This window comes from Phyllostomus hastatus, unplaced genomic scaffold, assembly GCF_019186645.2.
Source record: "Phyllostomus hastatus isolate PE091 unplaced genomic scaffold, TTU_PhHast_1.1 phas_scaffold_39, whole genome shotgun sequence".
In the NCBI taxonomy this organism is placed as follows: domain Eukaryota; kingdom Metazoa; phylum Chordata; class Mammalia; order Chiroptera; family Phyllostomidae; genus Phyllostomus; species Phyllostomus hastatus.
Genome location: NW_025334028.1, coordinates 18,044,368 through 18,071,648, shown reverse-complemented (window position 1 = coordinate 18,071,648; position 27,281 = coordinate 18,044,368). Strand labels below are relative to the sequence as shown.

The following is a 27,281-nucleotide window of genomic DNA, read 5'->3' as shown; positions in this document are numbered from 1 at the left end:
TAATTCTTGAGAATCAAAGTTATTATCTGGGTATTAAAATGTCTGACCTCATTCTTATCTGCTAAAGAAATACCACAGATTTGTTTATGGAGAAATGGGAGATCATCCTTAGGAAATCCAAATACTGGAATTTAAGTAAAATAGTCTAACATCACATAGAAAATAACATGGAGCAGAGTACTTCAAGTTTAGGATACTGTATTTAAAAGATGTTATTCACAAAAATATTATCCTGCTTGTAATTTCATCATGAGAAACATCAACTTGCCAAAATATGATCTTGAACATGCAACAAATCTCCTATTTCTTAGAAAATATACTGGCAAAGACTAACAAACCCACACTGCAACAATGAAACCCATCCCTACATTCTATGGTTTCAAGGTAATTCCATAAATGCAAGGTCATAAAAAGAGCCTGCAAACTCTTGTAGTCAGCACTCCAGTTTAAGAATAGGAAATTGAAAACAATGACTCGTGATGATGAGCTTATGGCAATCTGACATTCTCTCTGAGCTTACAGAAATGATGAACCTTATCTTAGAAATCAACATACTAAAAAACATGCAAAATTAGTACAATATAGGTGATGAACAAGTTTGGGTGAAATGTTAAAATTTTATAGTCCATATTTTTAAGGTACAAGTAATCAGCATATTCATATGCCAGTAGCAATAAAATCTAAAAACAAAAAAGGAGAATATTCAAGTCCAGCCAACAGCTTATTTATGTCAAATGTGTTCAATATCAGAGGTCCAACATTACAAAACAAGGTAAATAGCCCTCTGAAGTCCAAAATCATAATACTGGACCAAGGAAACATTGTACTCCTTTGAACTCTAACTATAAAGACGCAGCTTCCTAGCTGGGATTTTCTTTTTTCAATTCCAACAGATCGCAAGTAAAAAATATATAACTGTTATGTTCCCTACAATTACTGGGGATTTGATGTTTCAAGTCTCTAACTAATTACTCTTTTTGATTTTATTATATTATAATAAATGAAAGAGTACTAGGTGCTAAGAATTTCATACACACTATTACAATAAGAGAATCACTAAATTACATGTTTTAAGGTGTGTTCAGGTTGTAATTGCTTCGTGATACTGTTGATCTAGTGACCACTAAAATATTAATATATTACATAAAAGGCAGAATAAATATAACCAGAGAACTAATAAGATGAAGTATAACATCAATAATTTTACTGTAACAATATAAATTAATAACGAGGCACACAACTTTATTAGGCAATGTTACTAGGCATGTTTGAACCACACAAGGGGTTAAAAATAACTACAATGGAAAGCCAAGAGCCCAGCAGAAGTTGAGCCAACATTCCCTCCTCTCTTCCCCCTCCCCTTCCCATCTTCTCCAATCCAGAATGAATTGCATGCCCCACTGCACAAGGCCCAAAAAGGTCACAGGAGATGGCAGAGACTTTTGTAAGAGAACAGAAATAACTCAGCAGCTTTGTTACCGGGCTTCTTTTAATCAGTATGTTCAAAATCCTTTAATTAGCACTCTGTCTACACAAGGAAAGCATTTCTTCTGTGCCAGGGGAGGGCACGTATGTATGTACACAGTGTTCTGTTTTATCAGCATCACAACATGGAGCTAGTGCCTCAAATTGTCTGCCAGGGAACTGAAGCACAGAAAACTTTTTAAAAAGCATGGTACCACATATTTACATACCAATTTGCATTTATATTACCAAACAACAGAGTGATTATTAAATTTGTTTTATTTAGGCATCAATTTATTTCTGGACTTTTTTTTTCAGCGAAAATGGAAGTACTGTTAATGAAAAAACTTTTTTTAGTCCATTATCAAAAAGTAGGATATTCAAACTTAATATGAAATAATGTTAACAAAACATAAAAATGGAAAATATTCAAATGTTGTTCCCTTCTTCATAATAGGTCTTCAGTAGGGGGAAAAAATGCCTCACTCAAAGAGGAATAAATCACAAGGCACATTTTTACATGGATGCTTTACTTTTAAAATTTCATCCAACTACAAAAAGTCTTAAAACTTGCAGGCTGGATTAAATGTGCGTATTTCCTTGTAAAATCTGAAAAACTGAAATCAAGACAGAAAGTAGTGATAAATTAGTGACAACTATTTATAAATCCACAGCCAGGATCACTTCATTAGTAAGATAGGATTTGCCATATTTTGATAGACATGTAAGTGTTACAAACTTATTTTTAACCTTTCAAAATCAAGTTGAATATATACTGTAAGAAGCAGTGTGTGTATATATACACTTATGTAATTAAACAAAATAATAACCTTCTAAATGTCTGATTATAGAAACAATCTATTTTAATTTAAGATAAGGTTTATTATTAGGGAGGCAGCATAACGTAATTGCTTGAAAGCCAGTTCTTCCACACCAGTCATGTGAGCTCATAGACAGTTCTGGACAATGGGAGTAATACCACTATTTGGCAGAATGGCATGAGTATTAAAGAAGATGATGCATGTAAAGCAGTTAGCAAAAATCCAAAAATTTGACAGTAAGGCCATCTGGGGGCAGGGGGAGGGATAAGTATTTTTATGTACAGCACACAAGTGTAAGTTAGCATGACCTATCAAAATTATATACTTACATATGTAAAACTATGCAGATATGGTATCCACTGCAGCACTGTTTGCAACAGTAATATTGGAAACAATATAAATGCCCTTCAATAGTGCATGGTTAAATAAATGTTACCTCCCTACATGAAAATTCTATTTAGTTGTTAAAAAAAAAACTTCAACATATTAACAGGGAAAGTTCTTCATGGTAAACTGCTAAGAAAAAGCACAGTGTGAAACAGTGTGTACAATATACTACCATATAAGTAAAAGGGTAGTAAATGTTCACATTTATTTCAATATACAAAAAAAAACCCTCTGGAAAGTTATACAAGTAATTAAGAGCAATAACTACCTACTGATGATGAAACTGAAACAGTACCTGACACAGTCAAGCCCCAATAAATGAAAGTTATAATTGCTACCTTCATGATCACGAGGAGAACATCCTTAAAATGTGTATACAGAATCCATTCAAACTAAACTCTTACTAATGTAAACAGCCAAATCTCAATTATTCATAAACTGACTAGTTAGAGAGCCAAGACTCCCATTTCTTCTTCAAAGGTAAGTAGCTTTTGGCCATTTTACTATGGGCTATCACCTTCACCAGAAAGTAAACTGAGGAATAATATCAAAGACAGTCATTTCATTAATACTGATCAACAGTTTTTAATAAACAGCATTGGAACTGAAAGGGACCAAGAAATTCCATAGTACGACCTTCTAATGTTACATATGAAGAAACTAAGTAAGATCCAGAGAATTTCTGAAGTAATTACAGTTGAAAGATCTGAAGGCTATCCCCTAATTAAATGCTTTCCATTGTATCGTTAAGATGACGAAGGGAAACTGAAAATAAACAAAACTGAAATTAATTATCCTTGCTAACTTCCCTTTCCACCACATCTTTTATTACAGGTAACTAAGTCTGCTCAGATCAAATCCCATAAGCAACTGTAGTAAGTAGAGAACAGGTCAACCAGAGATAATTAGTCCTGAGGTTTCCAGGATTAAGCACTGAATGAACATCTGTAACAAAATCTGTAAAGTCTGCTTACACTAGAGATTGTCAGAGGCATGTTGAAATCCTTGCCACCTTGCAGCCGGAAACCCCAAGGAGCTGGGCCAACCAACGACACGCTGTAGTTGCTCATGGTTCTAATGGCTCAAAGTCCAATCCCAGAAAGTGAAACTGTGAAAAGAAATTCAAAGGGTTTGAAAAATGTTTATTTGAAGCCCTATTATATATTTAAATGCATTTAATATAAACCTAAGTAAATTATGTTCAGTATTTTGTTTGTGGGGAAATGAAGGGCTACAGAGAAAAAGTCTTTATTATGTTCTTACTTCAACCTAAAGAAAGAAATATATGAGCTAATATACAATTTCTAAACTCATGCCAATTTCCATAGCATAAAAATTCCACATCAGAATATATATTTCTAGACACTTGATCAGTTGTACAACTTGCTACAATTTGCGGCTTCTTGCATATAAACTTTAACTCAAAGTACTTTACAACATTTTGTTATATGTAAAAAATAACAAGATTTTATTTCAAGTTTAATTCAAAATGGTTTTCTCCTTTCCTCTACCTCATACATTCTTTTGCCTGTAATTGGCAAGAGTCCTTCAATTTCACTTACTTAAATTCCAAATTACTGTAACATATGAAAAGGAATCCTAATTCATACTCTCATTCATGCTTACTAAATGCTCTAAAATGAGTTTTTTTTTAAATGTACAAAACTGTTCTCTCCAATCATAGGCTATAACTTGAATTTCCTCCTAGAGGGATGTGATATATTCACTTAAAGTAATACTTACTTTTTCTTCAGACAGGCCATGATAGGCAACACAGTGATATTTCAATCAGAGCCTGCTTTTCGTTTATGTACACACCTTACCAGGCAAAGCAGAAGGTGAGCATTTACCAGAGTGAGACTGACAAAGCATGGTAGGAGTATTTAATGCATGAAAGGGAACAGGGGCTTTAGAAAAGAATCAGCGCTTTAATGCCTTCTATTTTGTGTTTTGCTGTAAGTGTGCTCATGTTAACTCTCATGGCACTGATTTTATATAACAAAAAACTAAAGCAAAAAAGTATGCATTGTTGTTTGGGGCTGGTTGTTATGGCAGTTATAGGTAGATGGGAGGGAGAAAATGGGAGGAATGGAGATTTTCTTAGATGTACTGGTAATACTAAGAAACATAATATTTCTCTCTTTAAAAATATTAAAAACATAACACATGAATAATTTAATAATTTTAAAATCACTTTTTTAAAGAAAACTGTTTAAGACATACTTCCTTAAAAAAATTGTGCTGTTCAACTAAATCACCCTATATTACCTGTCTTAAATTATTTTTTAACCCATTCAAAATTTCTATCCCATCATACCAAATTGATAGTGGCAGATGTCGATATATGAACTACTGGGTATATTAAAAGCAAATACATTCCATCTTTTTCATAAAGGGAAAGTGAGGAAAACTTTCAGATAAGTCTGGGACTTAAAGAAAAATTAAATCAGTGAAAATCTGCATAGTATCTACCTAGAAACTAAATGAGTTTTTCCCATTGGCAGGGCAGTACACTGAAGTCCTATGTAAGAATACATTACTTCAACACTGATATAATAGGCACAGGGCCTTGAAAAGACCAAAGGCCAAGCCAGTAGCCAAACTGTTAGGTATACCTGAAAAATGAATAGTAGGAAGCTAATAAGGAGCCACACACAACTTAATTCCTTCCCCCATAATAATAAAAGAGAAGATTTTCACAGAACTAGAAAAGACTGTTTTGATATTGGCATATAATACAAATCAGAAGTGCATAAAGCCAACAGATATTTCACAGGCAGCCTGCCCTCCCTTCTATTTCAATCTTTTAACCTTTGTCAGGAGAAGAATGTTTAAGTTAGGCTCAACTTCTTCTGGTCTCACTGTTCCCTACAAGAAAATGTGTTTATGTATCCACGCACACACATTCAACCTCTTTTTATTTGGGAGTTCCCTTCCTGACTTCTCCCATTTGTTATCAAAGTTTCTAGCTCTGGCAAGGTCATAGCTACACTACAGAAACAATGTAATTTCATTTCCAATCAGTGTCATTTCTACTATCTCCCTCTGCTAGCTTTATTGCCTTAAAATATTCTGATCCCTTAAACAATGCTAATATTACTGGCCTTTTCCAGGTCTCCATCTGGTTATTAGTGCCCAAACTCTTCCTAAAATACCAAGCAGGCAGGAAATAGCAGCCTATTTTGCTTTCAAACTCGTAGAAAATGTTGGAACTTCTGTATAGTTCTGGATTTTCTCTTGGGGAAAGTCTAAACAATGTATTCGCCCTGGTACTTGGGAAGGAAGGTTGGTCATTTCCCACACTCCTATTCCAGTTTCTTTGAAGAATGAGAAGGGGGAAAAGAGAATTCATGATGAACTGCTCAGGGTAACAAGGGCCTGAAATTAAGGAGTTTTCTTCCCTATTGTGAGAGAGTGGAGGTAGGGCTTGAAAACTGAGGCCACAGGCACAGGATGAAAGCCGCCACGAGACAGTTTTCCAGCAGATGTTCTCGCCTAGCCCCGTTTGCCAAATAAGGCTCCAGCGCCGGCAGTTTCCGTGGCAGGCGGGTTCCGACGTCCTCCCGGTCAGGAAGGCGGACTTGGGCTAGGATCTGGCGTTCACACCCTAGCCCTGCCCTGCCCAGCGCAGCCACGAATTTTCTTTCCAAGTTCTGCCCTGGCTGTACGCCCTTCCTTTTCCCAGTTATTGTCAAGCGCACTGAAGACACAGTCTTACAAAAGCCCCAACGAGCACGCAAGTACTAATAAACCCAGGGTTCACGACAGATTTCTTTTTTTTTTTTTTAAAGAGGTTTATTTCCGGACGCACGAAAGTTTTCCCCAAACAGGTTACGAAATCCTAACTATCTGGGGGGAAATAAAAGCTGCTCAGCAGCGTGAGAGCAAACAAAAACTAACACGCCATTCCCATTGAGTCCGGCTTCCTTCCCACACCCCCCCAAGAGATTCGCGCCGGGCGTGGGTGGACCTGGACGCCCAGACCGGGGCCCGGATTCGGCCGGTGGGTCTGTGCAGGGTGCCCGGGGGCCTTTCTGCGCCCGGCCTCGTTATCCCGGGCGCCCCGTTCCTGCATCCCAGCCTTCGCCGCGCACGTCCCGGCCGGACCGGGATCCGGGGACCTCCAAAGCTCGTCCACTGGCCTCGCGCCCACTCCCGCGCTGCCCTTTCCCCAGCGCTCCTCTTCCCACGCCACTCTCCCACCTCCGCTGCTCCGCGTCCAGAAAACACCTGAGAAACCGCCCCGCTCAACGGGCGCCCCCTCTGTCTCCCCAGCAGGGCTTTCCTTGCGCTTGGCGCTAGGGGACCGCTACTTCCCCCCTCCCTTTACCCGGACTCAGAGACGCGCACCCCCAGTGGGTGACCGCTCACCTCTGGTCCAGCGACTCGATGCCTCCACTTCAGAGGAGCGCTGACAAGTGATTCGTAGTGCGTGCGCCGTCCTCACAACCCGCGGGAACTTCCGCCTCTTGGCTCAACCCCCCACGGCCCCGCCCCCGAGCGGGGCACGCCCCCTTCGCTCCCGGCCTCGCCCTTGGGCTGGGCGAGACTGCGCGGCGCGGTCAGGGAAGCCAGCCGCGAAGTCTAGCGCACGGGCTTGCTGGGGCGAGCTGAAGCTTCCGCGGAAAAACAATTGGGCTACCGAGTTTTGATGGGAGTAGCCTTAAGAATTTTCGAGCACTGCCTAGCAAACTTCTGCTCCCCGAGTTTGTTTTGCATTGAATGCATTTTTCTCTCCAGAAACTGAATTGGCAAGCAGTTGCTTTGTCTAAAAATAGAAGGGGGCTTTGGATAAATCCCCATCTACGCAAGTTCAACGGCTACTGCCTGGGGTGGGTGTGTGTGTGTGTGTGTGTGTGTGTGTGTGTGTTTGCTTTTTTTTGGGGGGGGTGTTGAGAGAGAGCTTAAAGTTTCCTGAGAAGCACAAACCCTCAAGTTTGCTTGTCAGGATGGTGAGAATCAGTAACTTGAATATCTACAAGTTAAACCCTGTGTCCACATCAGAAGGCAGTGATGAAGAACAGCGGCCAAAAGTTGAACAACTGTGTCCTCAGCTTATTTTTCTAAATCCAAGTCAATAATAGCCCACTTCCAATAAAGTTTTGATAGTCCAGTTTCTATAAAGTTGCTTCGATTTAGCCCAAGGAGTTTATTCGTAAATAAACTTGAAAAATATTCATTGAACACATGGAAAGTAACTTGTTAACTTTTTAAAACTATGTTTGCTTATAAAACATGAAAAGGACAATTCTGAACCAAGGGACATGTAGAGCACGGATCAACTTCACCGGGTCCGTGTATCCCCTAGAAGTACAAATTTTCTAGAGAAGGTCCAAAACTGTCCTGTCCAAAACAGTAGCCACTAAGCCACATGTGGCTGCTGAACATTTGAAATGTGGCTACTGCAACTGACTTACTGATGTGTTTTTGTTTTATATAAGTTTAATTAATTTAAATTTAAAAACACAGGCAGGGTAATCTATTTCTATTAAACATTATTGTCTGGGTAAGACTACATTTCACTTTACCATTGAAATTGAGTGCCCATGTATAAATCGACATATAATAGAAGTGTAAGAATGCACACTAGATTTTGAAGACTCGGTATGAAAAATGTAATGTGCCATACCTCATTAACAATTATATATTGATTACATGTTGGCATTATAAGAGTTTTATATTTGGTTAAAAGATTATTAAATTAAATTCACCTGTTTTTTAATGTGTTTTTTTAACTAAAAAATTCAAAATTACCTGTGTGACTAGCATTGTATTTTCATTTGATGGTGCTGGTCCATAGCTTTCATCTCATTCTACAAAAGATTATGGTGGAGGGAAAGATTTCTTAGTGTGAGAGCTCATTTTCATAGTGCTTTAATACAGGTTATCACATTTGATATCTCACCAAAATTAAATAAATAATAATAGCTGCCATTTACAAATAGCTACTATGTGGAAGACAGTGTGGTAATCCTTAAAATAACTTTCTAATACAAATGTCAGCCTCATTTATAGTTAATAAAATTGAGGTTGCAAGAGATTACAGCTTATGACAGTTTTTCAGGACAATGGTTACAGTTATTCTCTAAGGGTTCCATCTCTGTTCCTTCTCATTTGTTTGCTGCTGACACAGTCACCTTGAGCCTGCATCAACAAAGGTTGACTAAAGACATCAATAATTGCAGGTGAGGTACCAGAGAATAAGTATTTTGAGGTGATGAGGAGAGTGTTACTTACAGAGGCAAATTCAATTTCAGCCTGCAGATGCTAGCCTGCCTCTTAATCCTCCTCCTCCTCCCACAATTTAGAGCCTGGGGTATAGAATAGATGAACCACACTAAGGTGTGATGGATAGACCAATATGTATCCGAGTGTTTTCCAAAGAACCTACTACACTAAAATGACATGGGCAGTTTGTTAAAACTACATTTTCCTGGGCCTTACCCAGAGACCTAGGATCCTTGCAAGTGGACCCCAGGAATTTGCCTTCTCAACTAACACTCCCTCCCCTCAACCTGACCCCTAGGTAACTATTAAACTACAATATTTAAAAATCAGTTCCCTAGAAATATTCCTATATCCCCAATCTACTGTATATTGTGCTTAGGTTAAAACAATGCATCCCAGATAGCAGCAACTTATCTCAGTTTCTTCATCTTAAAGGAAATGATAATTACAAATAAACTTTTAAGGTTATCATGAGGAGTAGAAATAATATATATGAGATCTGCCCAAAAGGTACCTAGCCATTTAATATGAAAAATAGAGACATTTATTGAACAAGATAGAAGATACAAAAAACATTATACATAAGACAATAATGCCTCAGTTCCCTTCAAAGTAGATACCTTGGGACCTCACACTGTTCTCCCAATCTTCATCAGCTGCCCTGTCGCATTTTACTGAATCTCAGTGACAGTCTTAATCTCTTCCCTTTTAAAGGTGATTTTAGTTTGGGCAAAAGCCAGAAGTTGCAGGGATCCAAATCTGGGCTGTAGTGGGGATGAGTCACCTGGGTAATTTGATGTTTCACCAAAAAACTCTGCATGAGACATGACACATGAGCAGGCACACTGTTGTGAAGAAGCTGCCAATCACCAGTTGCCCATAGCTGCAGCCTTCTGATTCATCCAAATAGTTTCCATGGAGCAATGTTCAAGCTTAATGCAAAATTTGATGTGATTCATTGTTGTATCTGCTCAGTCGTTTTGAATGTGACAGCCACACAGTACCCGTGCTCACTCAATGGTATCTATGGGCCCTGACAACTAGTACAATGAAGTCATCACTTTTCACACATGTGCATTCCAGTCCACTCTCACTGGCTCATAGGTTGCATCAATGTTGTACAAGCCATTCTCATTATATTAACAATCACTGGACTTCTTCCAGACAGACCACATATAAAATATCTCACAACATGCTTGGCACCAAGTAGATATTAAATAAATTGTATCCAAATAAAACTCTACTAACCAGTTGATTAGATTTATTTATGTGTCAGAGAAGACAAGCACACACCTTCAGCATTCATTGTGTACTTACTTTGTTCTTGGTGACTTACATGCAGCATCATAATTCTTACAATGATATGAAGTAGGTATTTTTTAAAGATTTTATTTATTTATTTATTTATTTTTAGAGAGGGAAGGGAAGGAGAAAGAGAGAGAGAGAAACATCAATGTGCGGTCGCTGGGAGCTGTGGCCTGCAACCCAAGCATGTGCCCTGACTGGGAATCAAACCTGCGATGCTTTGGTTCCCAGCCCGTGCTCAATCTACTGAGCTACGCCAGCCAGGTTTGAAGTAGGTATTTTTTAAAAGGAAGAGAGGCTTGGAGGTTAAGATATTTAACCAAGGCCACACAACTGATTTGTGATAGAAGTAGAGCAGAGGATAGGACTCCAAAAAACATGTCCTTTTTATCTCAACACACTGCCTCTCAGTAAATTCAATAAGTCATCCAGTTTTTAAAAGACCAGAGAAATAAGGGGACTTCTGGTCAAAATGGAGATGTAGTCAGACACTCTTCACCTCCTCTCACAACCACAGGAAGAATCACAACTAACTTCAAAACAAAAACACCCAGAACTGCCAGAAAATCAAACTATGTGGAAGTCAGACAAACAAGGATTTAGAGAAGCAATATTCATCCAGGTGCATAGGAGTAGAGACGGAGAGCCTGGGGGCAGGAAGGACATGGTGCTGCAAAGGGAGGCAGCAGCTGTGTGGCAGAATAAGTGGTGCCACATTCATGTGTGATGGATAAAAATTGGGAGGGATCCCTTGGGAGCAAGCAATCCCAGCCCTAGGCCACACCAGTGCAACCCAGGTTTCCATGTAAGATAAAGCCTCACAACTTCTGGTTATAAAAACCAGTGGGGATTGGGGCCACAGAAAAACTTCTGGTCTCTCAGGAGTGTCCCTTTAAAGGACTCATATGGTCCTAAAATGTACATAAATCCACCCACTCTGTGATTCAGCATCTGGGCAGCAGCTAGGAAGGCACCAGTCACATACAGGAAGCAGGTGAAGTGGTTGGAAATGGGGCAAGTACCAGACAAACCTCTACAAGCCAGGCAGCAGCATTGTCCTCTCTCCTATCCCTTCTCCCCACACAGTGCCACAAAGTGATGAAGTGGGTTGTCCCTCCCTAGCACATACCTAAGGTGCCACCCCTTACAACTTAATAGGTGTGATGAGACAGGGAGTCAAAGCAGCTCTACCTAATACACAGAAACAAACTTGGAGGCTGCCAAGTTGGGGAGGCAAAGAAATATGGCCCAAATGAAAGAACAGAAAAAAACTCCAAAAAAAGGACTAAGCAAAACAGAGATAGCCAATGTATCAGATGCAGAGTTCAAAACACTGATGATAAGGATGCTCAGAGAACTCAATGATTATGGTAAAAGTGTAGGGGAAGAAATGAATGCTACACTAAAAAAACTAAGTGAAATAAAAAAAAAATCCACAGGGAATCAACAGTGAAGGGAAGGAAGCTAGGATTTAGATCAATGATTTGAAACATAAGGAAGCAATAAACATTCAATCAGAACAGAATGAAGAAACAAGAATTCAAAAAAAAAAAAATAAGGAGACTCTAAGAAGACTCTGGGACATCTTCAAAAGGGCCAACATCCAAATCACAGGCATGCCAGAAGGAAAAGATGAAAAGCAAGAAATTGAGAACTTATTTGAGAAAGTAATGAAAGAAAATTTCCCTAATTTGGTGAAGAAAATAGATGCACAAGTCCAGGAAGCATAGAGAGTCCCAAACAAGATGGACCCAAAGAGGAAAACACCAAGACACATCATACTTAGATGCCAAAGGCTGAAGATAAAGAGAAAATCTTAAAAGCCCCAAGAGAAAAGCAGAGTGTTACCTACAAATGAGTTCCCATAAGACTGTCAGCTCATTTCTCAAAAGACACTTTGCAGGCAAGAAGGGGCTGGCAAGAAGCATTCAAAGTGATGAAAAGCAAGGACCTACAACCAAGATTACACTATCCAGCAAAGCTGTCATTTAGAACTGAAGGGCAGACAAAGTGATTCCCAGACAAGGCAAAGCTAAAGTAATTCATCAGCAGCAAGCCATTATTACATGAAATATTAAAGGAACATATTTAAGAAAAAGATCAAAATTATGAACATTAAAATGACAACAAACTCATGACTATCAACAACTGAATCTAAAAAACAAAAACAGCCCTGGCTGGTGTAGCTCAGTGGATTGAGTATGGGCCTGCAAACCAAAGAGTTGCCCATTCAATTCCCAGTCAGGGTACATGCCTGGGTTGTGGGCCTGGTCCCCTGTAGGGAGCTTGCAAGAGGCATCCACATATTGATGTTTCTCTCCTTCTCTTTCTCCTTTCCTTCCCCTCTCTCTAAAAATAAATAAATAAAATATATTTTTTAAAGATTTTTAAAAGATTTTAAAAGATTAAAGGAAAACAAAAACTAGGAAAACAACTAGAACAGGAACAAAATCATAGACGTGGAGATCACATGGAGGGTTATCAGTGGGAAGGGGGAGGGGTGAAAATGGGGGAAAAGGTACAAGGACTAAGAAGCATAATTGGTAGGTACAAAATAGACAGGGATGTTAAGGACAGTACAGGATATGGAGAAGCCAAAGAACTTGTATACATGACCCATGGACATAAACTAAGGTGGGAGGGGGGGTTGCTGGAGTAAAAGGGAGAACCTGGAGGAGGGAAGTAAAGGGGTAAAATTAGGACAACTGTAATAGCATAATCAATAAAATATACTTAAAAAAAGAAGGCCAGAGAAATAAGATGGAATAACAACTAATACTGTTGAAGCCAAAGAGGCAAAATCTGCAGCAAATTATTGAAATTCAGTAAGTGCGGAGTTACTTGTATATGAAGAGAATGACACTCTTAACCACTTCTGATAGGGGCATGTGCCTTAACTTGTTTTAGAATCACTTGGCACTGAGCCATCCTGACTCCCCTTCACTGTCTCGCTTATGACTAACATTTTTGAAATGGTTGGCCATGTTTTGAAGGACAGTCTGTGAGTACAGACTAACAGGAAGATAACTGATCCATTGGGAAGTCAGATCAATTTCCTTTGTCTCATTAACTCTACCTACTAAGCAATGATGCCTCACCACAAAGAAAACCATATTAAAGACTTTCCTTTATCAAAACCAAGGCACAAAAAGCTGAAGTAGAAAAGATAAAGTCGATCAAAAGATTAACTGATTTAGCAGGAATGTTTTTAAAGAATATTCCATCTAAACAGTATTTACTTAAGTGTATAAATGTTTGAGCTAACATTTTATTAGCCAATGCATGACTCAGAATCCTCTTTCAGTACTTAAAAAATAGCAGAAAATTTTAATCACAAGATGGTATGTCTGTGACAAGTTTTTACAGTTTCACCGAATAAACTATAAAGTACCAGTCTTTAAAAAGTCCCTACATTACTCCAAGTTAATTTCTCTTTTAAGTCTTAATCCTGAAAGATAAATAAACCACTCATAGGTATGATTAATTAAACTTTGAAGTCTAGAATGGGGAGGAAGTATTAACTAGTCTAATAACTAAAGAAACACTTAGTAATCTGGGGAAAAAGAGACCAAAGGCACAGTGTCATTCTAAAGGCTAGTACAAAATCCTGCCAGAACGAGAGCAGGCAGAGTGCAAAGGAATAAATGGACAAGAAAGACCCCAAGAACAGATCCATGAACCCTAAGCAAATGTGCGATCAAGGAAAAAGTGACAAAGAAGTTTAAACTTCATAAAACTAGCTTTGAAGTTTCAAGTTTGTTTTTTGTGGGTGCTAATAATAACTGATACTGAAGGTAGAGGAGCAAGTTTGAAGGAACTATGCATTTCACTGGCAATTTCTAGTAAACAAAAAGAGCGAATTAGTAAGCGAGGGGTATGAATAGGAAGGGTAGATAGCAAGGGCACTGGAAAAAGTACCGGGAAGCTTTAAGTTTAGATTTCAGGAGGGAGGAATATTTCTTATAATAAGATCCAGTTTTAACAGTCTTATATTTTACTTAGATTGAGTCATTGTGGGTGGTTATTAGGGTAGAGACTATGTGAATTTAGAAATGAGATAGAAACAAATATCTAGGTCAGGAATTTAAAAGTTTAGTATATTAAGAAAGTTGTTATTTGAAGAAAGTCAGCAATGGGCCTGGGCACAACTTCCCAATTATTTCACCAAAATTAATTTCCTCAGCCTAGGAGTCAGGACAGGCTGCAAAGTAGCTTTTTCCATTTCCCTCAGTTTCCAAGTTTGCCTTTATATAGAAACAGTTGAGAAGCAGTGGGCTCAGAAATGAAAAAAAAAAGAAATTTGACAATTAAGAAATTGTCAAAGTTGGTGGTATAGGTAAACACAGCTTGCCTCCTCATACAACCACATCAAAATTAAAACTAAAATATAGAACAGCAATCACATGACTGTCAGAAATTGAGCTGAATGGAAGTCTGACAACTTCAGAATTAAAGACACTACATCCATCAAGAATGGTAGGAGGGACGAAGATGCAGAATGGTCTGGTCCCTCACCCACGTGTGGTAGACATAAATTTGGGAGGGATATCTCAGGATCGAGGAGTACCAGTCCTACACTGGGCCCCCTAGCCCAGGGTTCCAGTGCCAGGAACATAAGTCCTCATAACTTCTGGCTGTGAAAACCAACAGCATTTGAGTCAGTGGAAGAAACTTCAATAGTCCCAAGCAATTCTCCTTAAAGAACCCACACACAGACTTACTAAGATTCACTCTCTCTGAGCTCTAGCACAGGGGTAGCAGCTTGAAAGGCACCAGTGGCATACAGGGAGGGACTGAAGTGTCTGGCATCAAGATGAGAGCTGGGGGACAGTTTTCTCTCCACACAAAGGTAAGCAGAGGTCATTGTCCCTTTCTGAGCCCTCCCTCCACAGAGTCAAAGAGCAGTCAGGCTGTGGCCATTTCTGAGACTCTATCGACCTGGCTAACACTATTAGCCCCGCCCTGGAGATGAACTGAGAGTCTGCCTCACCCAACTTATGAGCCCACCCAAGCTGTTAACCATGACTTTTCCATGTGAATGGCTGCTTTTGGTTCATGCTTCACAACTTTCTAAATCTTATCAAACAAGCAACAGCCAGACTCAGTGAGTCTCAAGGCCCTCTACCTCTCATTAAGTGGCCCCAGGCCCAGCACTAGCACCAATCAGACTAGGTTCACAGTTTGGCTTCACCTAGGAATCTCCAAGCCCAGCACAAGTAGTAAATACATAGACTGTTTTATAGCTCTTGCAGGGTGACCATGGGCAGAACACAGGTGGGGCCTGGTCTTGGCCTGCATCAGCCAGGAAACCCAAGAGCCTATGCACCCAGTGGACAGCTACTGACCATGTCAGAGCACCACCACCCAGCTCCTGCACAACTGAAGCTGATCCTCCACAGAGGGCGGAGATTGGTAGTCAGTGGTCACAGCCAGTCCTTGCTGCTGACTGGTCTAGGTAAATCCCACCCACTGACCTGCCAATAGTAATTAAGGTTCAACTACAAGAGGAGGATGTACTTAACCCACATGGAGATTACACCTTGAGTACCCAGCTAGGGCATTAGGGGAGGCTATGTCACTGGACCTTACAGGACACCTACTACATTAGGCCATGCTACCAAGAAAGGGAGTCATAGCAGCTCTATCTAACACACAGGAACAAACACAGGGAGGCTGTTAAAATGAGGAGACAAAGGCACATGACCTAAATGAAAGAACAGATCAAAATTCTGGAAAAATAACTAAACCAAATGGGGATGAGCAATCTGTCAGATGCAGGGTTCAAAACACTGGTTATCAGGATGCTCAAGGAACTTAGTGAGAACTTCAATAGCATAAAAAAGATCCAGTCAGAAATTAAGGATACACTAATTGAAATAAAGAACAATTCACAGGGAAACAACAGTAGAGTGGATGAACCTGAGAATCAAATCAATGATTTGTAACATAAGGAAGCAAAAGACAACCAATCAGTACAACAGGAGGAAAAAGAGAATTCAAAAAAATAAAAGAAGATTGTGTAAGCAACCTATGGGACAACTTTAAACATTCCAACATTTCCCTCATAAGGGTGCCAGAATGAGAATAGAAAGAGCAAGAAGTTAGAAGTCTATTTGAAGGAAAGCAATGAAAGAAAACTGTCCTACTTTGGTGAAGGAAATAGACATGCAAATACAAGAAGCAGAGAGTCCCAAACAAGATGCATGCAAAGAGGCCCATTCCAAGACACATCATAATTAAAATGCCAATGGTTAAAGATAAAGACAGATTAGTATATGCAGCAAAGAGAAAAGCAGTTAGTTACCTCCAGGAAGTTCTCCCAAGACTATCAGCTGATTTCTCAAAGGGAAATTTGCAAGCCAGAAGGGACTAGCAAGAAATATTCAAAGTGATGAAAAACAGAGAACTACAGCCAAGATTGTTCTAGTCAGCAAAGCTATCATTTAGAATTGAAGAGCAGATAAAGTACTCCCAGAAAAGAAAAAACTAAAGGAGTTCATCATCACCAAACCATTATTATATGAAATGTTAAAGGGACTTATTTAAGAAAAAGAGGACAATCAAAACTGCAAATAATAATATGGCAATAAATACATATCTATCAATAACTGAATCTAAAATACAAACTAAGCAAACAAAAAGAACAGAGACAGAATCACTAATAGGGAGAATGTTTTGATGGTTGCCAAATGGGAGAGAGCTATGGGGAAATAGATGAAGAGGTAACAGGATTAAGAAGTTCAAATAGGTAGTTAGAGAATAGCCATGAGGATATAAAGTACAGTACAGGAAATGGAGTACCCAAAGAACTTATTCACATGACTCGTGGAAACAAACAATAGTGTAGGGATGGGCTGAGGGAGTGAGGGGTGCTGAGTGGGGGGTAGCAAAGAGGGAAAACTCAGGACAACTGTAATTGCATAATCAATAAAAATAAAAAATATGTTTTGTTAGCTTTCCATATACTCATTATAATGTCTTGCACATTTTTGGTAAATGAGCTAAGGAAAATGTGAAGACAGGTGATTTAGAATGCTCACTGTGAGAACTGTCACTTAGAATCATCAACACCTTAGCATAAATTATTAAAATGCTATGTACACTTCTTTACTGAGTACCTACCTTGCCTCAACTCTGCTGATATAAGTGATTTTAAAAGAAATTCATTTTCTGAAAAGATACTGGATTTTTGTTTTTTAGATTTCTAAAATTGATGGCTTTTTAAGTTAGGCATTTTTGTGTTTTTGCAAGCATTTTATTAGATTGAAATGTTGTGGTATCACTCACCATCACTTAGAACCTGGAAATAAATGTTTTTTTTTTTCATATTGCCATATTTCTAACCAACAAAATAGCTAGTAACAATTGTGATTATTCTGAATCATGAATAAAATACTTCGTAAATCTGGAGATTGTCTTTGTATATATAAAGCATTGGCTAGGTAGTTCAGTCAGAGCATCTCCCAATTTTTTTTAAACTATTTTTTTAAGTTTGTATTTATTTATTTTTAGAGAGAGAAGGGAGGGAGATAGAGAAAGAGAGAAACATCAATGTGTGGTTGCTGGGGGTTATGGCCTGCAACCCAGGAATGTACCCTGGCTGGGAATCAAACCTGCTACACTTTGGTTCGCAGTCCATGCTCAATCCACTGAGCTACACCAGCCAGGGCAAGGATGTGGGTTTGATCCCCTTTCAGGGCACATACATAAATCAACCAATGAATGTGTAAGTAAGTGGAACAACAAATCGATGTTTTCCTCTCTCTCTCCCCCTTTCTCTTTCTCTAAGATCAATTTTTTAAAAAAATACAGTAGGTGTTTTTGGAAGATGGGATGTGAGGCCATTAATTTTTCACCTTATAATATCCTATTTTTCAATTTTTTAGAGAATATGGCATTATATCTATTATGAAAATAAGGCAACATCAATTTTTTATAAAGTATATGAACTGACTAAACTTATCATGGTAACATAAATTTATTATTAGTCTCAAATTAATTTAAAATTAATTGACTCTTAAATCTCAATTTCTTAAAACATGGTTTTGTCCCAAATCACTGATTAATCTCTACTGATCCATTAGGTGCTCTTTTACATTGTCTGGGTTTAGAATTTTTAATGCTGTTTGAATTATGTATCTCTCCATCAGTGTCAGAGCTATGAGGACATAATTACTAACAAGTGTACAAACAAGGTCATTTTAAAAAGTGATATTTTAGATGGAAATATCCTTGGGGAAATCTAATCTTAACATGCTTTATTTATAATAAAATATCTTCACACAAAAAACCGTACCTCTAAATGTTTATAAAATCTTTTTATATGCTATGGGAAAAGCAAGGAAACTAATATTTTCATTGGAAGGTATCCACATGTGTAGACATAGTGGAATGCATTAAGGCATATCATTCTTAGCCAAAATGTAATGGATGGAGTACCAAGAGTGATGAATCAATTTATCAAAAATCTGATTAAAATATGGAACTGTTTTTAAGATAACAAGTGATTTAAAGGAAGGAGTATAGATGGATAATTAAACCAAAACTATATTTAATTTTATTCATCACATGCAATTCTGCCAGTGTGTAATATGTACTTACCTACTGGTATTTAGTTTCATAAAATTAATTATGGGAAATTCCTCAAGTTCACTTTCTGCCAGCTGTGAAAGGTTAACTAATGAAGAAAGTAAACAAGAGTTTAAAAAAAATCTATGAGATATGAAACTGGAGTCTTTAAATATTTTCATAATCTGATTATTTTAGGTAACAACATATTTTTGAACTACACTTTAGCCAAAGTTTTATGCCTGCATCTTCTCAGAATTTAAAAAGCTTTAACAAAATAACTACAGTTTTGTGATGTATGGGTAACAAAATTCATCTATTTTTATTTAAATATTATTATTTTAGACATTAAAATTTACATTTTAATATTCACAAAAAGACTATTATAAATTATATCAATGGTTGCTTCTATGTGGTAAAATCTGGTATATTTTTATTCTAATTCTATTTCCTTTTTGTACTTTCCAAAGAAAACATTTTACTTTCATAACAAATTGAAAATTAGGAGTACCATATTCCGTACATATTAATACACATAACAATGTTATATATACATATATGTTATATACATGGTCATATACATATAGCAAATTCCTTTGGAACAAAATAAAATTATGAATAATAATCATTACTTATTAACCAATAATAGCTAGGTACTATTCTAACTCCTCTATATGTACTGATGTATATTATCCTCAGCATTCATAGACTTGAGGTACTATAATTTTCAGAAAGGACAGAGTCAATATAACTCGACTTGGAGTTGTACAGCTTGCTAGTATAAGCAGAGCTATGTTTCCAACCCAAACAATTTGACCATAGAGTACATACACTCAAATAAAATATGTGGCTGCTTTCACAGAGTGTATTGTGGAAGTTTGTATCTCTGAAATATTTGTCTCATGCAAGTCTGATTCAGCCCAATGGTGTTTTAATTGAGGATGTAATCTTCCTTGATGATTTTTATGTTTTTATATAGCTGACAAGGAATATTGGCAAATAAACTGCAATAAGATAAAAAAGAATGATCATAAGTCATTTCAAGATTAAGGGATAAATCTTGTAACCTGATTGTTTTCTTCGAATATTTTAAGCTGAAACCATTACTTATATTAACATTTATAGCCTTCCCCACAGGAGAAAAAAAAAGCCTTTTTGTAAAAGATTTTATTTATTTATTTTTAGAGAGAAAGGAAGAGAGAAAGAGAGGGAAGAAAACATTGATGTGCAAGGGAAACAGATTGGTCACCTCTTGCACACCCCCAACTAAGGACTGGGCCCACAACCCCGACCAGAAATCAAACCAGTGACCTTTCAGTCTGCAGGATGATGCCTAACCCACTGAGCCACACCAGTAAGGGCAGGCCTCTTAATATAATATTTTCCAGTATGTGAAAAAGAATTTTAAAAATCAATTAAAATCTTCACAGATTATTTTATTCCCCCTCTGAATTTTTTCTAGAAAGGAAAATTTGAAAACATATATGGTTGTTCCTTCAATACAAAGCCAAACATATAAATTAAATCTTAAAAATAAAGTATTTACATACCTGGTGTAAATAAAACCAAATTATCAGTTATTTTTAAAGATCTAATTTTATTTTATTCTATTTTTTATTTTAACAAAGACCTTGACATAGACACACCTGAATTAATCTTAGTAGAAAAATCTTTCTTTTTTAAAAACTGATTTGAGAGAAAGAGAGGAAGAAAGAGAGAGAGAAAGAAAGAAACATTGATTTGTTGTTCCAGTTATTTATGTATTCACTGGTTGATTCTTGTATTTGTCTTGAACAGGGATCAAACCTCCAACATTGGCATATCTGGATGACGCTCTAACCAACTTAGCTACCCAGCCATGGCCAGTAAGATAATCTTAATCAAAGCTATATTAAATGTTAAAAGAAAAATTTTGTAATTTTTAAACAAATACATTTAACACACGAATCAAATTAATATGATGAAAAGTACTGTGAAAAACATACGCAAGATTCAAAGAGCTCCCCAGAAGGTATCAGGTAAAAATGAAGGTGAAATAAAGAGCTTCCCAGACAAGAAAAAGCTAAAGGAGTTCATTACTACCAAACCGGTGATATGAGAAATATTAAAGGGTCTTCATTAACAAGAAGAAAGAAAAACCAAAAAAGAGGAACATAGTTATAAGGAATAAAGGGGCAAATAGCTTAAACGATCCAATAAAAAAATACAAGGTAGCTAAATGGATAAGTAAACAAAACCCATATATATGCTGTCTACAAAAGACCCACCCCAGAACAAAAGACACGAAAGTAAATAAAATTAATTCACTGAAAGCAATGAAAGTAGAAGGATGGACAAAAATTCATGCATATGGAAAGGGAAAAAAAATGCTGGGTTAACATACCTATATCCATCAAAAAAGACTTTAAAATCAAGGCTTAGAGACAAGGAAGAACACTACATAATGACAAAGGAATCCAACAAGAGGATATGACTCTAGTAAACATTTATGCACCCAACATAGGAGCACCTAAATATATAAAGCAAATCTTGATGGACATAAAGGGAGAGATCAACAATAACACAGTCATAAGAGGGGATTTTAACACCCCCTTGATATCAATGGATAGACCTTCCAGACCCCCCCACCAAAATCAACAAGGGTACAGCAACCTTAAAGAGCACATGAGCCCTGGCTGGGTGGCTCGGTTGGCTAGAGTGTTGTCCTGTGCCCACAGAGAGGTTTCAGGTTTGATCTCTGGCCAGGGCACATACCTAGGTTCTGGGTTCAATCCCAGGCCAGAGCCTCCATGGGAGGCAACCAATTGATGTTTCTCTCTCTTTCTCTCTCTTTTCCCTTCCTGTCTCTCTAGAATCAATAAAACATATACTCATGTGAGTATTTCAAAAAGCCCATTTGAGATGAGAAGGATTTATTGATATCTTCAAAGTATTTCACCCCCAAACAGCAAAATATATGTCCTTTCCAAGTGCCTTTGGAACATTTTCTAGGATACACTACATGTTAGGACACAAAACAAATCTCAATAAATTTTACAAGACTGAAATCATATTAAACAATTTTTTCTAGCCACAATGGTATGAAATTAGAGATATATTACAAGACAAAACTGAAACACACACAAAGATATAGAGGCTAAAAAACATGTTACTAAACATTGAATGGTTTAACAATAATATCAAAAAAGAAATAAAAATTTACCTTGATACAAATGAAAATGAACACGCACAGTACAAAATCTATTCATCACAGCAAAAGCAGTCATAAGAGGGAAATTCATAGCAGCACAAGCCTACCTTAAGAAACAAGAAAAATCTCCAATAAACAATATAACTTTACACCTATAGGAACTAAAAAAACAACAACAAACAATGATTAAAGTGAATAGAAGGAAGGAAATAATAAAGCTCAGAGTGGAAATGAAATGGCGCCTAAAATATGACACAAAAGATCATTGAAGCCAAGAGCTGGTTTCTTGAAAAGATAAACAGGATTGATAAACCCTTAACCAGAACCATCAAGAAAAGAAAGAGAAGACCCAAATAAATAAAATCAGAAACAAAAGAGTACAAGAGACAACTGACACCACAGAAATACAAAAAAATATATAAGAAAATATAATAAACAAACACATGATACCAAGTTGAATAAGCCAGAAGAAATGAATATAAGTAAATTCCTAGAAACATAGATTCTTCCAAGAAGACACAGAAAATTTGAACAGTGTGACTACAAGCAATAAAATTGAAGCAGTAATCAAAAATTTCCTAAGAAACAAAAGTCCTGGAATAGATGGCTTCACAAGTGAATTATACCAATCCTTCAAAAAAGAATACCTATTCTCAAACAAACCCAAAAAATTCAAGAGGAGGGAAGACTCTCAAGAACATTTTATGAGGCCAGCATTATACTGATTTCAAAACCAGATAAAGACCTGACAAAGGAAGAAAATTATAGGTCAATATCCCTGATGAACATAGATGCAAAAATTCTCAACAAAATATTAGCAAACTGAATCCACCAATACATTAAAAAGATCATATACAATAATCAGCCCTGGCTGGTGTAGCTCAGTGGATTAAGGGCTGGCCTGTGAGGTGAAGGGTCACTGGTGCGATTCCCAGTCAGGGCACATGCCTAGATTGCCGGCCAGGTCCCCTGTGGGCAGAGCGCAAGAGGCAACCACACATTGATATTTCTCTTCCTCTTTTTCTCCCACCCTTACCATCTAAAAATAAATCAATAAAATATTTTTAAGAAAGATCATATACAATGATCAAATGGGATTTACATCTGGGATGCAAGGTTGGTACATTAACTGCAAGTCAACTAGTGTGATATAACACAGAAACAAAAGGAAGAATAAAATATGATTATATCAATAAATGCAGAGAATACATTTGACGAAATCCAGCACCATTTTATGATAAAAACTCTTAGCAAACTGGAACAGAGGGAACATAGCTCAACATAATAAAAGCCATATATGACAAACCACAGCTAACATCACACTCAACAGGGAAAAACTGAAAGCACTCCCCTTCAGATCAGGAATAAGATAGGGATACTCTTTCACTGCCCTTATTCAAAATATTGGGTAGACCAAAAAGTTCATGTGGTTTTTTTCATGTAAGGTGGCTCTAGTAGTGCCTAGTTGTCTTGAACTTCATTCAAAATAATTTTGTTAGATTGTGTTGTGATAGCTGTCATACCAGCATGCATTAAAAAATGCTTATCAAAATTGGTGAATTTCTGTGTAGCCATTTTAATATTGGAGATGGAAGAAAATATATAACAGTTTTGGCATATTATGCTTCATTATTTCAAGAAAGGTTAAAATGCAACTGAAATGCAAAAAAAGATCTGTGCTATATATGGGGAAGGTGACTGTTCAAATGTGTCAAAAGTGATTTGAAAAGTTTTGAGCTGGAAATTTCTCACTGGATGATGCTCCATGGTCAGGTAGACCAGTTAAAGTTGATAGTGATCAAATTGAGACATTAATTGAGACCAATCAACATTATACCATGCAGGAGATAGCAGGCATACTCAAAACATCCCAATCAACAAAGTTATTGGTGAAAATGAAAAATGTGTCTTTTATTTTACAGAAAAAGCCATAAGGACTTTTTGGCCAACTCAACAGTACTAGAAGTTCTAGCCACAGCAATCAAAGGAGAAAAAATGAAGGCATCCAAATTAGAAAGGAAGAAATAAAACTTTCATTATTTGCAGGTGACATGATACTATATAGACAATCATAAAAATTCTAGATAAAGATACCAGAGCTGGTAAGTGAATTCAGTAAATTAGCAGAATACAAAATAAATATCCAATAATGAACTATAAGAAAAGGAAACTGAGAAAACAAGTCCATTTACGATGGCTTGGAAATAAAGTAAAATCAAATACTTAGGGATAAATTTAGCCAATTAGGTAAAAGACCTGTACTCTGAAAATTATAAGACACTGAAGAAAAAAACTGAAGAAGATACAAATAAATGTAAGCCATATACTGTGCTCATGAATAGGAAGAATTAACATCATTAAAATGTCCATACCAAGTCTGGTCAAGACGGAGGTGTAGGTAAACATGGTTCACCTCATCTCACAACCACAGCAAAAATTGCAACTAGACCACAAAACAAATATCACCTAGAATTATAAGAAAATCAAGCTATATGGATGTCTGAAAACTAAGGAATTAAAAAAGTCACATTCATCCAGATCACAGGGAGGGGCAGAGATGTGAAGACAAATGGAGAGGTTCAGAGACACAGAGAAATGCAGATGTGGAATGGGTGGTCCCACACCCATGTGAGGTGGATAAAAATCAGAAGGGATACTTCAGGAGTGAGGGATCCCAGCCCCACACCAGACTACCCAGCCCAGGGTTCTAGCACCATGAAGGTAATTCTCCCTAACTTCTGGCTGAAAAAAACCAGTGGAGGTTAGGACAGTGGGAGTCTCAGGAGTCTCCTCTTAAAGAGCTCACAATGGACTTAGGACTTACGCAGACTCACTCCCTCTGGGCTTCAGTACTAGTGCAACAGTTGGAAGGGCACAAGTGGCATATGGGGAGAAATTGAAGAGACTGGCATCAGGGTGAGTGCCAAGAGACCACTTTCTCCCAGCAAAACTCCAGAGAGTTTTGTCCCCTCCCTAAGCCCCCTACCACAAAAAGTGCAGAGTGGCAACATGGGTTGCTCGACCATGGCAATTACCTAAGACTCCACCCTGTTACTGGTGCACTTTTCTATAGTAGGCCACACTACTAAGACAAGGAGTCAAAGCAGCTCTGCCTAACATACAGGAACAAACACAGGGAGGTTGCCAAAATGAGAAGACAAAGAAATAGGTCCAAATGAAATAAACAGAACAAAACACCAGAAGAAGAACTAAATGAAATGGAGATAAGCAATCTATCAGATTCAGAGTTCAAAGCACTGGTTATTAGGATGCTGAAGGAATTTCATTGGGTACTTCAACAGCATAAAAAAAAAAAACAAGGCAGAAATGAAGGTTCACTAAGTGAAATTTTAAAAAAATGTACAGGGAACCAACAGTGGAGGGGAAGAAACCAAGAACAAATCAATTGTTTTAAACATAAGAAAACAAAACATTCAATCAGAACAACAAGACGAAAAAAGAATAAAAAAAAATGAGGGTAAGCTAAGGAGCCTCTGGGACATCTTCAAATGTATCAACATTTGAATCATAAGGGTTCTGGAAGGAGAAGTGAAAGAGCAAGAAATTGAAAACGTACTTGAGAAAGTAATGAAAGAAAATTTCCCTAATTTGGTCAAGGAAATAGACATACAAGTCCTGGAAGTACAGAGAGCCCAAACAAGTTGGACCCAAAGAGGACCACACCAAGTTGGCATAATTAAAATGCCAAAGTTTAAAGATAAAGAGAGAATCTTAAAGCAGCAAGAGAAAAGTAGAGAGTTACCTACAAATGAGTTCCCATAAGACTGTCAGCTGATTTCTCAAAAAAAACTTTGCATGCTAGAAGGGACTGGCAAGAGGTATTCAAAGTGATGAAAGGCAAGGACCTACAATCTAAATCACTCTATCCAGCAAAGCTATCATTTAGAATGTAAGGACAGATAAAGTGCTTCCCAGACAAGATAAAGCTAAAGGAGTTCATCATCATCACGCCATTGTTATATGGAATGATTAAGGGATTTATTTAAGAAAAAGATGAATATCAAAACTATGATCATTAAAATGACAATAAATTCACAACTATCAATGACTGAATCTGAAAAACAAACTAACCAAGCGAGCATAACAGAAACAAAAACATAGATATGGAAATCTTCCGGGAGGTTATCAGTTTGGAGGGGGAAGACAGAGAATGGTGGAAAAGGTACAGGGACTAAGTAGTACAAATTGGTAGGCACAAAATAGATAGAGCAATGTGAAGAACAGTATAGGAAATGGAGAAGCCAAAGAATTTATATGCACAACTCTAGTCACGAACAATGGTGTGGGAATTGCCTGTGGGAGGATTACTTTAGGGAATGAAAGGTACCAGGAGGAAGACTGAAAAGGGGGAAATATTGGGACAACTGTAATAGCATAATGAATAAAATATATTTTAAAAAGTCCATACTACCCAAGGCAATCTGCAGGTTAAATGCAATAACTAACAAAATATAATACCAATGGTGTATTTTGCATAAATAGACAAAATAATCCTAAAATTTATATGAAACCACAAAAACCTTGAATAGCCACAGCAATCTTGAGAAAGAAAAACAAAGTTGATGGTATCATGCTACCTTATATCAAGCAATACTATGAGGCTGTAGTAATCAAAACAGCATGGTACTGGCATAAAAATAGAGATGTAGATCAATGGAACAGATAGAGTGCCCAGAAATAAACCCACACCTATATAGTTAATTGATTTATTACAAAGGAGGCAAGAACAAACAATGAGATAAAGACAATATATTCAAGAAATGGTGTTGGGAATATTGGACAGATATATGCAAAAAAATGAAACTAAACCACCTTTACACCCTATACAAGACTATACAAGAAAACTCAAAATGGATTAAAGATTTAAATGTATGACTTGAAACCATAAAACTCCTAGGAGAATACATAGGCAGTAAACTCTGACATTTCTCTCAGTAATTTTTTTTCTGACATATCTCCTCTTGCAAGGGAAACAAAACAAAAAATAAACAGATGGGATAACATCAAACTAAAAAGTTTTTGCACATCAAAGGAAACCATCAACAAAATGAAAACAATCTACCGAATGGGAGAAGATATTTGCCAATGATGCATCCAATAATTGGTTAATATCCAAAGTTTATAGAGAAATTATACAATTCAACACCAAATGAACAAAGAGCCCAATTAAAAACATGGGCAAAAGTACTGAATAGACACCTCTCCAAAGAGGACATATAGATGGCTAATAGACATATGAAAAGATGCTCAATGTCACTAATCACCAGAGAAATGCAAATTAAAACCACAATGTGATA

General features: G+C 37.2%; 1 protein-coding gene across 8 annotated transcripts in view; it reads right to left on the bottom strand.

The window, feature by feature from the left end:
- Positions 1–7,152, bottom strand: part of PDLIM5 (PDZ and LIM domain 5) — a 209,258-nt gene extending 202,106 nt beyond the window's left edge. For all 8 annotated transcript variants that reach the window (XM_045820066.1, XM_045820067.1, XM_045820068.1 and 5 more), the window contains exons 1-2: positions 7,044–7,152; positions 3,647–3,780 (exon numbers count right to left, since the gene is read on the bottom strand). In XM_045820066.1, the coding sequence (XP_045676022.1) occupies positions 3,647–3,742 (96 nt within the window). In that variant the 5' untranslated portion in view covers positions 3,743–3,780; positions 7,044–7,152. The remainder of the gene's footprint in view (positions 1–3,646; positions 3,781–7,043) is intronic.
- Positions 7,153–27,281: the final 20,129 nt, after the last annotated feature.